At 44.2% G+C, this 19096-nt stretch overlaps 1 protein-coding gene across 4 annotated transcripts in view; it reads left to right on the top strand.

Annotated features, from left to right (window-relative positions):
• SPECC1 (sperm antigen with calponin homology and coiled-coil domains 1) overlaps positions 1 to 19096 on the top strand; it is a 293242-nt gene that overhangs the window by 166077 nt on the left and 108069 nt on the right. For 3 of the 4 annotated variants that reach the window (XM_069089599.1, XM_069089598.1, XM_069089600.1), the window contains 2 exons: positions 12947 to 13092; positions 14006 to 14106. In XM_069089599.1, coding sequence (XP_068945700.1) covers positions 12947 to 13092; positions 14006 to 14106 — 247 coding nt within the window. Of the gene's footprint in view, positions 1 to 7017; positions 8669 to 12946; positions 13093 to 14005; positions 14107 to 19096 lie in introns of those variants that run through there. The other variant, XM_069089601.1, reaches the window with a different exon arrangement.

Raw genomic sequence — 19096 nt, 5'->3', positions numbered from 1 at the left:
GGCCTGCTCTCCCTATGAGATGTTCTCTGTCTCTTTCTGGGTTTCCCTTTGCCAGCCCCCCAGGGACTAGGTCCTGGCTATCACTCACCAGGCCAGGGGAACCGCAGCAGCTTCTGGTCAGAAAAGTGCCTTTGGGGGATCTAGCCAAGGATGCTCCCTATGGGGGGGGATAGACCTTGGCCCTCATGTCCTTCCCTCCATCTTGATACTTCCCATAGCTCTAGGTAGAGTAGCGCCTCTGTGTTCTGGCTCTGCCCTACGAGGGAGATTTGTGATGGTTCTCAGACAGGGCAGGTGTCTCATGAAAGAATTGGTCCTTCCTCCTTTGGGTCCCACTCATTTTCTAGAGCTACCCAAATGAATCAGAATAAGACCTCTTAAAATGGCCTATTCCATTCAAAAATGAGAAGGGAGACTATGGAAGAAATCCATTATTTGCAGTTGATAAACAGCTAGCCTTGGAGTCAGAAAGGTCCCTTTGGGTTCAAGTCGGTCGCACCTTTGACTGTGTGACCCTGGACAAATTATTTAACCCTTAAGTGCTCTGGGCGGCTCTCAAAGACTAAATTCCAGACAAGGCGCATTTAATCAGCTTTAGAAGAGAGTTCCTCAACAGGAGACTGCTCCAGTGAAGAAATCAACATTATTTATAAATCAGGGAAATTATGACTTAGGGAGTGATCTTAGCAGGGCTTGACATAGCTACCCCTCGTGTCTTTGAGCAGGAGAGACTGAACATACTCCATCCCATAAAACTCTTGTACCTGTACAAGAGGGAAAGAGAGGCTGGTTCCGGAGAGGAGATGGACATTGATGACTGTATTAAAAATAAAATTCTTTAAGACATTATTTTGCACTTAACATGGGACTAATAAAATCTCAGTTTTACTTTTTATGGTCAGGAATAAGTGTTCTTACTTTGGGGTCCTTGATTTCAGGAAATTATTGGGAGTCATTCTCTTTTTTTCAAGGTTCAGATTGTGGCATTCATTTGACACAGAAAACAGGCTGCAGAATTTGACCCCTTCCTTTCATTGGCAGAGTCCAAAGTGGGGGTTTACTGGGGAACTAATTTGGGAGGCAATAGAGAACAGCGGGAGAGACGCTGGAGTCCAACAAATGGACCTCAATTTCCTTATCTGACAAATGAGGGCATTGGCTTAGATGTTCTCTGAGGCCCCTTCCAGCCCTCAGTCGATGACCTTAGCATCTCAGTTTCCATTTTCATGACTTTTGGAGACTTTAGAGAATGGAACAATAGGTTCTGTTAGGGTCTGTTAGGGGTCTGAGTTAATTGGCCCCCTCATTGTTCTTATTTTCCAATTCTCGTGTTTAGTATATCGATTTCTAGAGAAGGATTAAGGTGAAATGGAGGAAGAAAAAGTAATAAGTTAAGAACAATTTAATAAGTCCCTGTTTTGGTACCATACACCACCACAGGAGGTATCAACCCCTGTCCTCAAGGGTCTTTGACTCTATTGGAATAAACACACAAGAGTCCCTCAGAAGTAGCCTCATGATTTCAGTCACTCCTTAACCACTGGCTTCCATCCCACCGAGGGAAATCATGGGGGAGACCGAGCCAGATTGTATCCCCCTGACAAGCAAGGTGTGCTATTAATTATGGGGCCTATCTTTGTTGGCTTTTATATGTCTGCCTCTCTATTTGTCTGTCTGTCTTGCTTTTCCACTCTGTTTTTGAAATAGAACCCAAAGGCCTAACTTCCAATGCCCAATAATACCGAATTAGTCACTCAGTAAGCAATTACAGGTCACCTATTATGTGCAGGGTTCTGGAGAGACAAGGACAGCAATGAAACAACGTGCTCTGCCCTCAAAGGGCTTACACTCTACCAGGGAGATAATGTTCTGATCTGTACATACGTGTGTGTATATAGACATGTACATTTGTACATATATACACAGTGCACATAGATATGCACATTTAATCCCTATATGTGCATATATACATGCATGAATATACATATATGTATAATAACATGAGATGATAGCAGGTGAAGGAAATAGTAAGAGATGAGTCTTGGAGATAGAGAAGGCCCAGGAGTTCTTTAGAAAGAGCTTCATTTGTATCATAACCTATAGAAAGCAGGCAAGAGTAGATGAATGGAGCCTTAGAATTCTAGCAGAGTAGAGATCTCTAAATACAGATGTACTCTTTAGGACTTAATTTAGGACACCCTCAGCCTTCAGACTCATGGTCACTGGATGGCAGGATGCTTTCTTCAACCCTCCCAAGGCTAATTCTCATATCATGAAAGGTCCCCCCTCCAGCCCCCAGTTTCTGGGCTGTACCCCCCCCCCTTGAATGTGACATACTTGGTTTGAGCCTCCCTGCGTCCCCTTGCGTCTTGTTGCGTTGATCTCTGCCCTGCCTTTGGCAGATCATCAGACAGTGCCTCCCATGGATGGTTTCCTGTCTGATGGCAAGTCCCTTTGGCAAAATGCCCTCCTCCTGAGAGGTGGCTGCCCCAAAGAGGCTGACGATGGCTCGGCCGCTTCCTGAAGGCACCACGGGAAGCAAGAAGCCAAGCCCGGCCTGGTCCCCAGGGGCCCTGCTGCAGCTACTTTAGCATTTCCACTCTTGCTAAATGAATTCTTGGCTGGAACCCTGAATTGTAGCCTTTGTCCAGTGAGGCATGGATGAATCATTCTTGGTTCAGGCACAGCCAGAAAACTTGCAGAAAATATCCCGGAGAATTCTTCCAAGCACAGCCTCTGAAAGAAAGGTAAGAACCTCCAGGAAGGCGCCCTCAGACCAAAAACACTGACCAACTCATTCACTTTCCAATTTTGCGAAAGGCGACCTCTCTGGGAATGTCATGATGACAGCTGAGACAGACGCATGGACAAGCTATGCAGAGATGTTGCTTAAATCTCTGGGTCTGGGTACAAGCGAGTATTTGTTGCTGAAATGATTTAGCCTGCTAAACCTCTTGTGACCCCAGAGAGAGGTAAAAGGGCAAAGTAGGAACTAGGGTAGGGAAACTGGGACTTTACCCAAAGGTGCTGAATTTCAAGGGTGCTGTTGATTGTGTTTGCAGGCTTTAGCAAGATAAAAGCAACAGAGGTTGGTAGCTATTTGACAAAAGTAAATAATTGTGATTAAGATAAGAAATTGAAATGGCGTACATAACTTCTCATATCTTAGAGCCAGGAAGACCTAAGATGTTTCTCTGACACGTGCTGCTGATGGGACCCTGGCCAACTTATTTAAGCTCTCAGTGCCTCCAGGGAAATTTCTAAGAAGGTGGTGACCTGCATTGGTAGGCACTTCCTCTGCCAGTGATTTCACTAACAGGTGTAGCCTGTAACTGTCCAGTTTTAGAGGCAGGGAGCTAGCAGTGGTAGACTGAGGCAGCCCCTCTCTCCTGAACACTCCAGTGGGCCATGGTCTCTCATCCCCCTCCATGGCATGGTGTGCCCCCCCCCACTTCCCATTAATTGAATCCATCGTCCACACCACTAACCTCACCTTTTCTTCTAGTAATGGTTCTTTAGTTCTGAGCTGTCATTTTGGCCACTTTTCTCTAACGTGGTTTTCTGGAGGATAGGGGAGGAATTTTCAGCTGCTGAGATGTTTTCTGGCCATGAAAGCCAGGAGCCATTGGCACTGCTGGCTTCCCATACACACCTTCACCCCTTGTTTGGACAACTCTGTTAATGTTCCTTCACCTGTCCTCTTTGACCCATCAGAAGATCTGGCCAGCCCAACTTGCTCACTATTAGAAACCCCAAATCATCCAGAAGCAGGTATCTCCGAGCAGATAGGGGGTGAGGATTAAATTCCTGAACTTTTGCATCATGGTTTATCCTAATTTGAGACAGCAAGAAGAAAGACATAGGAAAAACAAATCAACCTTTAACCATTTAAAGACTGGCTGAGCTTTCTGGCCTGGCTGATCTCTATATAGGAGCCATGAAAGCATCATGGGTCCCTTTGGCAGGTAGTGTGATGAAGCCTGTGGACTAGACTCCTCAGAATCATGTTTTTCATTGCATCAAATAAAATTCATGGAAACCAATAATATTGAAATAGTTATAAGAATATTTTTTTAAAACCAAATTTATGGTCCCCAGGCTAAGAACCTTGCCCCAAATTCTAATAAGCCACCAAAAGGTTTTTCTTTTCTTTTTAAGCATGAGCCTAACATATGTTAGGGAAGCTCTCCTGGCTAACATGGTGCAGTAGTTAGAGTGGCAGGCCTGGAGTCAGGAAGTTTCCTCTTCATGAGTTCAAATCCAGCCTCAGACACTGACAAGCTGTGTGACCCTGGGCAAGTCACTTCACCTTGTTTGCCTCAGTTTCCTCATCTATAAAATGGGCTGGAGAAGGAAATGGCAAACTGATCCTGTATCTTTGCCAAGAAAACCCCAAATAGGGTCATAATGACTGAACAACAGTAACACCTGTACCCATTCCAAAAGCATGGTAGCTTTTAAGATGTATTTCTCTCATTCCAAATGACCAACCATCATTTTTTCTGGGTTCATACATGTGCATCTTTATCATATGGTATCAGATCCATATCCAAGAAGGGAGGTCAGGGGAAATAATTATGTTAAAGCAATGTTTGTTTGTTTGTTTGTTTTTCCCCAGCACTAAGAGTGAATTTTTAAAAACTGTTTACCAAGATTTTATTTATTTTTATTGCCTATAGTTTCGGTTCATTTTTTAAAAGTTTTTCTGGATGGCTTTTGTTTTTATATCAGATTTATTTCCAAATAGGCCCCCTTTTTCCTTCCCAGCCATCATCCCTCCTTTGTAACCAAGGGAAGAATACAAATTATGCCAACCAAGGCATGAATCACGATGCCATCACCGGCATGGGTCATTTAAAATAAAGCCCGAAATTCACAGTGACCAGCTCGGCCCTCCCACGGGCCCCTGTTTCTTTCCTTCTTTATCTTTCTTTCTTTCTTTTCCCCGTACATTCCTTCCTCTTGTCGCTTCTCAAGTGCACAGCCTGGCAGACAGCACGCGACACACGAACTCTCCCGAAACTAAGCTTCCACCTTGTCCGTCTGCGTCTGTGCGAAGCCCCGGTGTCCGGTCTGTGTGCGCCAGTGTGTGGCCCCTTCTGTGTCTTTCTTGCAGCTGTTGTGTCTGACCGAGCTTTCGGCAGCTCTCCTGCCGCCAAAAAGGGGGAGACGAGCAAGATGGAGGTAAATCCTTGACCCTGCCTCGGACCGTGCCCCAGCTCCTCCAAGGATGAGGCTTTGAAAGAGGGGAGAGGGTCCCCTGGGGAGCTCTGCCCCCACCCCAGAAGAGTCACTGCAGTTTGTGTATATTTACACACACACACGCACGCATGCACACACACACACACACACACACACACACACACACACACACTGAAAGTCTCCCCTCTGAGAAGAATGTAGAAAGATCTTTTCTTGGAACAAAGCCCTTCTCCTTTAGTCCCTGCCTCTGACACAGACGATAATCAGTCATAAAATACCTGTGCACTGAATATGTGACAGGGTTATAGAGACTAAAATGAAATCTCCCCTGCCCTCCCTTATTAGGAGCTCTCAAATCAGGAGGGCATTCTTCTGGGTCCCTGCAGGCTATTTCCATACCTGGAGTCCCCTACCTTGATGAAATCACAGACGCAGTTGCTACATGCATGGGAGATGCAAAGGGCAAATGCCCACATGCATCGGTGGAGAGAGTTTCCTCACTGTGAGTCCCCTACACAAATGAACTCATGGATTCGCTCCAGATAGACAGACAGACAGACAGATAGATACAGCTGTTAATCTGGAGATGTATCCATACACACACGTATTTCGAATCTCTGTAGTAATGGGATTGTAGACCTAGCTTTCTTCAGGTTCTTCAGAGATTTCAGACTAAAGGGATAAAACGATCTCTTCCCCCCTTTTTAAAAAACTCTTGTCTACTCTGATTCCACAGGTTAGGTGTTCACTTTTTCTGTGTCATGGACCTCATGAACAGTCAGTGTGGTGAAGCCTACTGTCCCCTTCTCACAATCATGTTTTTCAATACATAAAATTCTTGGATTACAAAGAAAGCCAATTATATTGAAATACAAATATGTTTACATATGCAATTAAATATATTTTACATAGTTACATATATTTATCCATGTAAATATATGACCATATGCCAATATAATTGGTTCCCTTGGTTACATGTATATTGTAATATTTTGTAAAAAGATAGAGGGCAACTAGGTGGTGCAGAAGATAAGAGCCTTGGAGTTAAGAGGACCTGAGTTCAAATTCAGCTTTACTGTGTGACCATGGGCAAGTTACTTAACTCTGATTGCCTTCAAAAAACAAACTACACACACACACACACACACAAATACAAACACAAACACTTATTTATAATATAATATTAGTTGGTTGTCCGTTCTCCAAGAGAACAAAAATGACATCACAGTGTTGGGGTCAAGGTACAGTGTGTCTTTACCATGGCTGATCAGACCAATGTGAGCTCAGAAAACTCTACCATAGGTTGGGCATAATAATAGAACATATTATTATTATATATAATATATACACTTATAAATATAATACACATCCATACATGCACACACATGTGTGTATGTTTATATGTATACATATATATTTAAATCAAGTTCACAGACTCCAGGTTTAGAACCCCAGCTGTAGACCCTCCAGACCTCCAAGACAATAGCGGACTACATAAGCCACAGCCTAAATTGGCTTATTCTACTCCAAATAACCTTGACTTTTTAAAAATTTGGCTATGCCCTCTCAGCATAATCGTTCACTGGTGGGGACCCAGTGGGAAGGCTCCATGCTTTGGCATTGGTGGTGGTTTATGGAACAGAGAGAAGAACCTCAGTTAGACTGTCTTTTAGTAACAGGTTTTTTTTCCCCTTCCCTCAGATAAGGTATTTCCAATCTCACCCTGATCTGGAAGCCGTAAAGCTGAGATCTCTTCACTTTGTGTGATGTCTTTACCATCCCTCCCCTTCCCATTTTTTTCTTCTGTTTTCACAGTGCCCTGGTCTCTGCCAGCTAGCACAGCCTGGAGCAAGAAAAAGACAGAAAGACCTGATCTTGCCATGACTGGACACTACAGTCTCTTCTGCCTGAAGGGGGGATCTTTCTAGAAAAAGAGCATTTCTTTACCAAGAGCCAAAAGTTATTTCCCACCATCTCATACCGTGGGAATGCAGTCTGTTTGTGTTACGCCCCATTGTGGATGGAGTCACCGCCCTGGTCAGCCTTAACAGCCGTCATCCTTTTCTTCAGTCCCTTTTCTCCCAAGATGCAACAGGTTTTCTTTTTGAGATGAAAACAAGAAATTTCTTTGGATACATTATCCCCCTGGCACACACAGGAGGCGAGTGAAAAGTTTCAAGAGCTGGAGGTACCACAAGGAAGGAGAATGCCAAAGCCCCCTTTTCCAGGATGTCGCAGGATCATCCTAAGAAGAAGCAAACGGCCAGGCGCTTGTGAATTGGAATTTCATTCGTTCCCCCATCACTCATCTTCACGAAAGAAAAAAAAAAAGTAACATAGGAATTCCAGCATGGCGGACAGCCCAAGACCAGGGGGTTTTTTGTTCATTTTATTTTGGCACGTGTGTGGGTATTTTTTTTCTTTCTATTTCCATTTTAACATGAATATTCCAAGAATTCACAATACTTTAAACAAAATGAAGCCATAATGTAAAGACTCACTTTGGACATAGCCAAAAAGCTGTCTGGCCTCCCCATCCTACTTTCCTCTTCCGTACCTCCCTTGCACTGTGATGAACCACATAACACACCCACTCCTGATTTCCAAGAGTTTTTCCGATGGATCGTAGCATGGATGCAAGAGTTGATAGCAATGGATGGCCAGCAGAGGATGTAGTTGAGCAAACAGAAAGAAGAGAGTTGATGAGATTAAGCTTCCCTTAATGAAAGTCAGAGGCAACAAATGGATGGAGCCAACCTGCCTTGGACCATAAGGGTGGTTTTTTTAATGGCATATACACTAGGTGGCGATGTTGGACCCTGAGCGGAACAAGGCTTGAACTAGGTGGTGAAAACTTCTCTGGAGTGTGTTAGTGGTGCCTTTGTGAAGATCTGGAGGGAATGCAGCAACTCCCAATAGTCAGAAACCTCCCGTCCCATTCATTTGAGGGCCTGGCCAATAGCAAGCAATGCCAAACAGAGTTTGGTTTGTTTTGCTTTTGCTTTTTTTAATTTAATTTTTTTGCAGCAGTTAATTATTCAGTGCATGGGTCAAGAGTCATTGCCCACCAACCATAATGTCGGGTAGGGTCAAAGTGTGTATAGCTCCTTCTCAGGGCAAGTGTATGGTCAGGGAAACTTTCCTTGGGAAGAGAGAATCACTAAAGCATTTCTCTGGGCCATCAGAAGGAAGGTTTCTGATGCCTCTGCACATGTGTTTCAGAAACTGCCTCGATTTGTCCTATGGTGGGTACCAGGCCGTGCACTTTGCCATCTCCCTAGGAGGGGGATGCTCAGAGTGACCGCACGCCAAGAAGGGTACCCGATGCTTTCATATGTGACATGAATGAGCAGCTCATCTACACCCGGCCCTTTGGGCCTCCTTGTACTGTCTGTATCTGCTACTGGCTTTTCTATGTGAAGATTATAGAGTGAAGTGATAAATAAACCTGGCCCTGTTTCACGTAGCCTCTGGAGTGCTGTTTAATCATTAGCCACTTGTCTGTAATTTTGGTGTTTTTAAAGGGAAGACCCTTCGGGGGTTTTGTTTTTTGTTTTTTATAAAAAACAAGGTGTTGGGAGCAGAGCACGGAAAGGAGGCAGCCTGAGACAGAGGCTACCAGGGTCCCATCCTTAATCCTGCCAGCAAGCTGCATTTCCAGGAGAAGCCAGAAGATTGGAAGGAGAGGGAGGGGAGAGACTAGGGCTATAGTTGGTAGATTCTATTTTCCCTGACTATATGGAATGTTGTAGGGCAGACTTACAGATTTCAGATGGGAACAGAGACAGTTTCCTTGTGAGAATAAGAACCGGTCAACAAGCATTTATTAAGCACTTATTATATACTAGGTTCTGAGGGTACAAAGAAGAAAGAAGGGGGTAAGGAGGAAGCAGGTAAAGAAATCACTGATTTTGTGTCTAATTCATTTTGATAAAAGAAAACTAGGCCTTCAGAGAATAGAACATGTTAATTTAGAAACACTTGTGTTTTTAGTTAAAATTCAAAAGTAGGGTTGGGATGCTGCCTGTATAAAGAATATCTTCTAGTTCACGTCTCTTAAAGTATCAAACAATTTTTAGATTTTTAGTTTTGTAAGAAATGAGTGGGGTAGAACGGAGCTTAGCCTTAATGTCAGGAGAAATCCTGAGCTCTCCCAGAGTAGAAGGGGCTGCCCTCAGAAGGTAGCAGGGTCCCTCGAGGGAGGGAAGCCTTCAAGCCCAAGTGATACGGCCATTTGTCCAAGGTGTCACAAAAGGAACTCTGGCCCAAGTTTAACTGTATGACTTCTGAGGGCCTCTCCAGCTTTGTTAGCTTGTGATTCTAAGAATCAGAAAAAGCCACTGGTGCTCTTAAATCTATAATCTCTTTTTTTTCGTGCTTATTCATTTCAAAATTTGGTTTATCTTCATTCCATTAGACCTAGGTTCTCATCCTGGCCCTACCACTTGCTGTGTTGTGACCTTGGACAAGTCCCTCTGGGGACTTCAGTTTTCTCTTCTCTAGAAAGAGGACAATAGGAAGATTGGATTAGACCTCTATAATATGTAATATAGCATATAATATAATATAATATAATATAAAGGCCCCCCTCCAGTTATGATACTCATTCCATAGTTCCATGATGATAAATCTTTGGTTTACTCCTTCGAGGGATGGCAGTGTGTAGAAGGAATGATTTGGTGGATACTTTATTTTAAAGTGTGGTATAGGGGCTAGAGAGCCAACCTCGGTGTTAGGAAGGTCTGGGTTCAAATCCTGACTCAGATATAGTGACTCTGTCAGACTTAAGTTATGGAGAAAATGCCTAGCTGTCTTGAGAGAGGAAGTTCCTCAACAGGAATTCCCTACCCCAAACAAAGGGTCAGCTTAAAAAAAATGTTTCCTAAATAATTTGTAGAATCTCTTCCCAATGATGCCTTTAAAAAAGTCTTTTTCTGGTGGTCTTATTGGAACATACTTTCTAACAGTACCTTCAGACAGTGAGTGGGCTAAAATATTCCTACTGGACATTGAGAACAGCAATTTTGATTTTATTCAGATTCATGGGAAGGAATTAGCTTTGGTATTAGAAATTAAATCCAAGTGAGTTCTCAGCTTTTTGTTGCTGCTGTTGTTATTTTAATAAACAGTGGAAGATTTTTTTATTCATTCACTGATTCAGCAAGCATTTAGTAAACTCTTGTTCTGGGCAAGGCATTGTGCTAGGCACTTGGGATGCAAAGACAAATGGCAAATTTTGGATAATTGAAGGAGATTGGACTAAATCATCAGAATGCTGCGGGGGAGGGCAATACTCAGAACTTTCTTTTTATTGGATTACTGGAAAATGAATGGAATTAGGATGGATTTCCAAACCCATCTGCCTTGCAGGGATGGCCTGCATTTCAAACAGGCACAGAAGTACCCTAAGTGAATTAGTTAAAGACAAGTAGCCAGTTCCATTAAAGACCTCCCTGGATATTGTCAGGAATAGAAACCCGAGTCATCTCCCCTCTCTCTGCTGGTAACTGACCTCCCGATCTTCACCATAAGTCATTTTTCGGAGGAGTAAAGTACCATAAGATCAGTCCATCATGATCCGTGAAGTTTCTTAGGGGATAGGGTGCTGCTGGAGCAGAAGTCAGGGTCTGTGTTCAAATCCAGCCTCAGCTAATGACCAGCTGTGTGTACTATGGCAAGTCTTCCGGTCTTCTCATCTGTAAAATGGGGATAATAATGCCTCCCAGGTTCCAATGCATACGTACAGTTAGTGCTTTTGCAAACTTAAAGGAGCAATTTCAATGTTAGTTATTATTAATAGATGGCACAGGCCCTTATCGTCTCACACCTGGACTGTTACCATACATAGCCTGCTGGTTGGCCTCTGTCCCAGTTCTCTCCTCCTTCCGATCTGTCCTTCCACTCTGCTGTCAAGTTGGTCTTTCTAAAGCTCAGGTGTGACCATGTTACCCCCACTCAATAAACTCCAGCAATGCCCTACCTCCAGGACCAAATATAAAGTCCTCCATTGGCTTTTAAAGCCCTTACTAAGCGATGCCCTTCCTCCTTTCTTACCTCCTAGCCTGGAGTCCAGTAACCCTGGCCTCCTCACTTTTCATCCACATGGCACTCCATCTCTTGACTCCAGATAGTTTCACTCGTTGTCCCCCGTGCTGGAAAATGCATTGTCCCTCCTCATCTTCCAGCATCCTTCAAGTCCCAGCTAAATCCCTGCTTCCGGCAGGAAGCCCTTCCTCCTTCTCCTCACCCTTAACCCTCCCTCTGAGATATTCTCCAGTTTATCCCGTTTTTATCTTGTTTTGACAGAGGTTTCCTCTTGTCTCCCCCTTTAGACTGTAAGCTTCCAGACAGTCTGTTGCCTCTTTTTGTCATCCCAGAGCTTAGCACAGTGCCCGGGATATCTTGTTGTGGTGGCTGTCCAGTCAGTGATGTCTGACTCTCTGTGACCCCATTTGGGTTTTCATGGCAAAGATACAGGAGTGGTTTGCCATTTCCTTCCCCAGATGAGGAAACTGAGGCAAACAGGGTGAAGTGAGTTGTCCAGGGTCACACAGCTAGTAAATATCTGAGGTTGGATTTGAACTCAGACCTTCCTGGTTTCAGGCCTGGCACTCTTAGCTGCCTCCCTGGGATATAATAGGCACCTAATAAATGCTTGTTGATTAGATAGTTTCCAGGGAGAGAGAAAGACATTGGCATGATAAAAATACACTCCACATGGAGTAAGGAGGTTTGAGTTTCAGTGTTGTTTCTGCTACTTACAGTGTGACCTTGGGCAAGTCACTTGCCCATTTCTCTGGACTTAGTTCCCTCATCTCCAAAATGAGTGTGAATGGATGTGTGCTGGGTGGGAGGTTGGACTAACTGTTCTCTACTAAGGTTCCTTCTGGCTCCTACATTCTCTGGCTCCTTTATTCTGAATATCTAGTTAACTGCGTGATGGGGTTAGAGATACAAAAGAGAGAACTGGGCCTGGGGTAGGGTTGGAAGGCAAGGGATGTAAGGACCAGCAATTAAATGGCTGAAGCCTGGGAGCTGTTAGAATCATTTGAGCCCAGATTATTAGTACATCCTTCACATTTTAAGCCTCCAAAGTGTTTATCAACATAAACAAGCAGGACGCTCTCCCTCTGGATGCTTTGTCCACGTCCAGCTAGCTTCTTGCCTCGACACGGTACGGTGGAAGGCACTGGACCAGAATTCTGGATTCTAGCCCTGGCCCTGCCGTGTGACCTTAAAGCAAGTCACTTCGTTCGCCTCAGTTACCCCTCTGAAAAATCAGGCCGGACAAGATGATCTCCAGGGTCTCTCCCCAGCTCTGACATTCCGTGACTCTGTAATGCTGACCGATGCAAAGTTGGCACTAAGGTAGCAGGAAGCTCGAACAAGGCAGGAAACCAGTCCTCACCTGCAGACCTAAAGCACCCTCCCAGAGGCTTGTTTAGTCTAGCGCTATTGTGGTGGACACAGCTGGCTATATCTATACATAGAATCGCGATTTTGGGCCCGGCCCAAGGAATTTCTCAAGAGAAATGCTATCTTATTTATAAGTAGATAATAGGCCCCCAAAATAATTTCCTGACACAGTGGGTCCAACTGGCAAAGAGAAAGAATGAGCTGAAATCCCACCCCACCCCCCATTTCTGCTTGTATTCTCATCTTTATTTCTTTGTCTCTTGCAGAAACTTCCATTTCCCACCGCTGGGTCTCTCCTTACTGATCTTGTTCTGCCTTTCACACACAGGCCTGTAAATGAAGAGCCAGATTCCCCAGAAATGGACGGCCCTGGCCGGTGGCAAGGGGTCTGTGTGAGCAGAGCTTCGCCGACGCCTTCAGAGTCAGCGGCTACTGTGAAGTCGCTGATTAAGTCATTTGACTTGGGATGCTCAGGTACGGAATCCTTTATTTCAGGCACGGATCATCATCCACCTTGCTTCCCCACCCTTTCTCCCCTCGGTCCACATGCAGACCAAGTACATCCATTGTGTGGTGTTATCACCGCCAAAAGACCCTACTCCTGAATCACGTGGAGAGTCGCTATGGGACATGAGGATGGACTGCTTGACCAGACTCAGTGTGAAGTGAAAATGAGTCTTGGCCCTGCCCCTCATTGGTGATGTGGCCTTGTGAGAGTGGTCACTTCATCTCTTTGGCCTGTTTCCTCTATAAAATAAGGATGTTGGACGAGATGATCTCCAAAGCCTCTTCCAGCTTAGAAAATCTGATTTTCTTACTGTATTCAGATCTTGCAAGTAGGAAAAAGACTAGACTGAAATGGTTTGGGTCATAACTACTCCCTACTTTTAGCTTTTTTTCTGGTTGGCCTACTTTTTTTTCCCCTGCCTTTTGCCTCTTCCCTACTCTAGACTAAACCAAACCTAGTCACCTGCCCCCAACACCCCATCACTGACCACCACTGAAAACAGAAGAGATAGTTTGTGAATGACATCTTAGGAAGCCTTCTGGCCTCCCAAAATTAATGCTTTGGATGTTGGCCCTCAACAGAGGGGGCAGAGTGAAGTCCCACCTTAGCGGGTCCAGCCATTGTGGTGGGGAAATAGAGAAATAGAGCTAGCTCTGGAGTCAGAAGACCCAGGTTCAAATTCTGACTCTGACCTTTACTACCAGTGTGATCAGGGCCTCAGTTTCCTTATATGCAAAATTAGGAGGTTGGACCAAACAACCTCTAAGGCCTCTTCCAACTCAAAACCTAGGATCTGTGCCCACCCACGAGCAGCAGTGACTATGATTTACTGACTGAACTAGCATAACACTCACGCCTCACCAACCCTTTCTTTGGCAGGTGGCCCTGGGCAGAGCGTCTCTGTGCATAAGACCCCTCGAAGTCCCCTCAGTGGAATTCCAGTGAGGACAGCACCAGCAGCTGCAGTGTCCCCCATACAGGTATGAGAAAGAGCCTTCCTGGAGCAGACGCTGGGAGGGAAGGAGTCGAAGGTGCCTTCTGAGATAGGGTCCTGTACTATTCGATTCACCCAGGCCACCAAAGGGCAGTGAAAACCGATCTGTTTGTTTTCTAAGGAACATCAGATGTCAGTGTTCTAAGCTTGGGGAAGGAAAAAAATACATTTTTAATGAAACTCACATCAACCATTAAGTCTGTGTTGCCTTATCAAGGTCCCAAAGGGACAGCCGTGAACTTCTCAGGATCTTGTTGAGAATTTTTCTTTCTCATTGCCCAGAAAGAAAAGAAAGTTCCAAGACTATCAGATCATTTTTTCTCAACACGCCATTTCTAAAGTATTTCCAGAATAAATAGCTAGCATTTCTATAACAATTTAAAATTTGCAAAGCACTTAAATACTATTTCATTTTATCCTCACGACAATTCTGGGAGGTAGGTGCTATTATTGGCCCCATTTTACAGATGGGAAAACTGAGGGTGAGTTAAGTGACTTGCCCAGGATTACATAGCTAGAAGGAGTCTGTGGCTGAATTTGAACTCAGGTCTTCCTGACTCCAGATCCCAGGGATCTGTCCACTCATTGCTCCACCTGAATACCTCATAGCATCCCTTTAAATGGAGATTACAGTGTGGGGAAGTGGAAATAGATGATGAAACTGATCTCTGTTGGGAATAGACAATGAAAGTGTAGGATGCTGGAAATGGGCAATGAAACTGAATGATATTAGAAATGGACAGTGAAACTGACCTGTGTTAGAAATGGACAAGGAAACTGAAAGATGTTGGAAATGGACTCTGAAACTGACTTATATTCTAAATGGACAAAAGGCTAGACTTTAAAAAGAAGTTGTCAGGGGAAGTGAGACTGTGTCTCCAAATTATGGACTATAAAAGTTCACAGGGGGCATTGATTTTTTGCCTGCCTACCTATAGGGCCCACTTGGTAACCTTACACCAAATAAACATTTTACTAATGATGGCATTCGCCTAACAATATTTAGCTTAGAAATGAATGTTTCTGGGACCAATGTTAACCTAACTTAGGATATGACTTGTACAATGGGCAATTTCCCTGTGTTTTCTATGGTATAATCTCCTGGAAAGCCCAGGATTGTGCTTTTAAGATACTCTTAACAACACTTAGCCCACTGACATATCTCTAGGGTCAAGATTAATATTATTAGGACTATTATCTTCTGTATCATTAATGGCCTCTTGGAAATACTGTTGTTTTTTTGGTTTTAGGAAGTAAAACTTACTTAGCCTTGTCTGTTCTCTTGTAAATGCTGACACAAATTAAATAATTAGCCATGTTTTGGTGATTGTTTGCTTAAAAGCCTTGGAATGAGCAGACTTTGTTTATCTTAAGTAATTTATCTGAACTCTTAAAACCCACTGGGAAAGGACTGTGCCTAATATCAATCAATCAGTCAGCAATTATTAAGCACCTATTCTGTCCTAGGTCTGCCCACCTCCCACCCCCGTTACAGGGTGGACCTTTGATTTCATTGGGAGAAAGAACCCCTAATTGAACACTCGTATATGTACACATATAATATAACATATACTTTTAGAAAAGGGTTTCTTAACTTTTTGTGTGCATATCCTGAGCCCCTCTGGCAAGTCTGGTGAAGCCTATGGACCCCCTTCTCAGAATAAAGTTTTTAAATCCATAAACTAAAATACATAAGATTACTAAGGAAATTAAAGGTTAGTAAGGAAATAATTTTTTCCCCATCCAATCTCACCTCCTGAAATCCATATACATACTTCTAGCGGTCCCTGAAAGCCACATTGTCTTAGAGAGTTGTCTGAAGCACTGGGAGACAGCAGTGATTTGTCCATGACCACACATCTGCTAAGTGTCGGAGGCAGCACTTGAACCTAGTTCAGTTCAATTCAGTAAACGCCTAAAGAGGTAACCTGGTGATTAGATGTTGGAGTCAAGACAGCCTGCCTCTGATACTTAACCAGCTGTGTGAATCAGTTCAGTTCCTCAACAGTAAAAAGAGGGTTCTGGACTGGATGACCTCTAAAGCACTTTCTAGTTCTATGTGCCTGCCTGTGTGTGTGTCAGGCACTATATAAACAAAAACATAACAGGCCTTGCCCCCCTACCCCTCAAGGGTCTGTTTTTTTACTGAGGGAGATCAACATGTACTTAGAAAGTTACATAAACACATATACAAAGCCATTTCCAGGGAGGAGGCAGAAGCAAGCCCAGGGTGTCAGGAAAGGCCCTGTGTAGGAGGAGATGGCACTTTGCAGGATACCATCAGTTCCAAGAGGTAGCCCATGAAAAAGGAGATTGGCATGCCAGCCTGCCCAGCCACATTTCGTCTCTCAGAGACAATACCCATCCATGCTTGGTACAAGGTGCTACAAACAGCTCTGGTGATAAGAAGCCTCATTTATATGTATTTCCACCTAGAAAAAAATCATTTGACCTTTTCTCAGGAGGTGAGGCAGCAGAACCTTCCTGTTGCTTGTGGGTTCTCTGCGGAGCACACAAGGCCAGAGGCAGATGTGGGCCTTGGGGTGGGGTCTGCACTCCTCCTCAAGTAAATACTAAGGGGAAACAAGTCTCAAGGAGTGGAGCCTTTGGATTACTTGATGTAAAAGGCCATTTCTCAGGCGACGGTGACATCCTTTGCCCTCACCTGCAGCAAAACCTCTGGACAATGGAGCTAATTCATCTGCGTATCCTGAATTTATTTAGGGTAGCTAGACAGACAGACCGAGAGCATTTTTTAAGTGCTCACTGAGTGCCACTACTGTGCTAAGGACTGGGTATTCAAAGAAAGACAAAAATTCTTCCTGCCCTCAAGGAGCTTGAATTTTAAAGGAGAGAGGACAATGTATGAAAGGAGGCTGGCCAGAGAGGTAGAGAGGGAAGTGCAGAGATGCTTAGTTTGGAAATAGAAGCTGAAAAACGACTGAAAACAACCGAAATACGGAAGTAGTAGTGGTGATAGTGGGGGTGGTACTACCACTGGTGCTGCCACTACTGCCACTGCTACTACTACCACTGTCACTATTACTACCACTGCCACTACTACCACTGCCACTACTACTGCTCTAGAGCAGAGACAGTGAGATGGTTTCAGGCTAGATCCAGCTTGACTCCTTTTACTGTCCACATGACAAGAAGATGTCCGTCCATTGGTCCGTCGGCAAAGCTGGTCCATCTTTCTGTCTCCCCTTTAGCACTAAGGTTCTTGAGATGGGGGACTGTTTGATTTTTGCCCCTTTGTTTCCAATGGTATAACCCAGTGTCTGGTATATGGTAAATTCCCAATAGATGCTTATTGATTAATTGATTGATTGATTGACAAGGAGACACACTCTAGAGTCACAAGGAGATGGAATTTAGAAATAATGATGCCATCAGTTGGTCAGTATTTCTTAATCACCTACCACACACCAGGTCCCTGTGCCAGGGTTCCAAAGGCAAAATCATGTAGTCCCTGCCCCTAATGGAGGAGACAACATATATGCTCAATTGTATATGGAATAGATGCATAATGTTTTCAAGAGATGGGGGTGGGGGAAGACTGCTAGGGAGCAGAAAAGGCCTCCTGGAAATGGTGGTACTTGAGTCTTTTTTTTTTGCCTTTTTTTGGAGGGCAGTTGGGGTTAAGTGACTTGCCCAAGGTCACATGGCTAGTTTGTATGTGTGTGTGTTAAATGTCTGAGACTGGATTTGAACTCAGGTCCTCCTGACTCCAGGGCCAGTGCTCTATTCACTGCACCACCTAGCCACCCCAAGCAGTACTTGAGTCTTAAGGGAAAGAGGGATTCCAAGAGGCCCAGATAGAGACAGGGTAGGGTCCAGGCATTGGGGAAGGGGGAGGCAGCCAAGGCAAAACTGACATTTATGTGGCCCTTTAAAATCTATAAATGTCTTTGGAGCCTCACAGCAGCTCTGGGAGGAAGGTGTGTTATCTTCATTTTACAGATGGGGAAACTGAGGCTCAGAGATGTGATTTAGCCCTGTTGATGCAGTCAGAAGTAGAATTTGAACCTAGGACTCCCAGTCCAGAGACTATGACCACTGCCACACACTGCCTCTGAAATCTCAGTAGTCTCTAGATGCCAGTTTTACAAGCCTTTTAGGAAACTGAAATTCCAGAGGGCCTACTAACCAGAAGTTCAGATTCCCATGGTTGTGGGGAAAGAAAAAAAAATTCATGGTGCAAAAAATATAGAGTTTTTCAGAAATTCTCAATGTAATAGAAAAGATCTAGGTTCTCTTGTCCTAAGAGCCTTTTAGGAATGGTTTTTCCCAGAGGCCCTCGAAATCAGATCATTTTGGTCCTCTTCAAGAACAAAGGACAAACAATCCGTGAGTAGTAGGGGATGCCCCACTGGGGACCCCACTAGTCAGTTCCTGTTGGGCAGTGCTGCCCTTCCCTTCCTTCCTTCCTTCCTTCCTTCCTTCCTTCTTTCCTTCTTCCTTCCTTCCTTCCTTCCTTCCTCCTTCCCTCCCTTCCTTCCTCCTTTCCTTCCTTCCTTCCTTCCCTCCCTTTTTTCTTTCCTCCATTCCTCCCTCCACATGGGGAATCATACACTTTATATGTGGGTGCTCAGCCCAAAGGAATATAAATTTCTTGAAATAAAGCCCATTAGGAATTCAAATGCAGTTACTTGACTATGTCTTAAATCCAAATTATTCTGGCTCTCACTGATTGGCCAATAATAAGTCCCAGACCAAGCCTCTGTTGGATTATTGTTTAAATTTTGATGGCTCTGAGTGAGTGTAAATGGCAATTGTTTTTATTCTGGCCAGAAACCCTGAGGGTCTTTTCCTCCCAAATTGATTTTTTTTTTTAAATAGGCAGAGGAGGCCATCTTTTGCTTCATTTCTTTTTTTTTTTGGAGGGCAATTGGGGTTAAGTAACTTGCCCAAGGTCACAGGGCTAGTTTGTGTGTGTGTGTGTGTGTGTGTGTGTGTGTGTGTGTGTGTGTGTG

This window comes from Petaurus breviceps, unplaced genomic scaffold, assembly GCF_028583685.1.
Source record: "Petaurus breviceps papuanus isolate PSGF00001 unplaced genomic scaffold, PetGlider_PUasm1.0 186, whole genome shotgun sequence".
NCBI classification, from domain to species: domain Eukaryota; kingdom Metazoa; phylum Chordata; class Mammalia; order Diprotodontia; family Petauridae; genus Petaurus; species Petaurus breviceps.
This window is presented reverse-complemented; position numbering and strand designations above follow the sequence as displayed.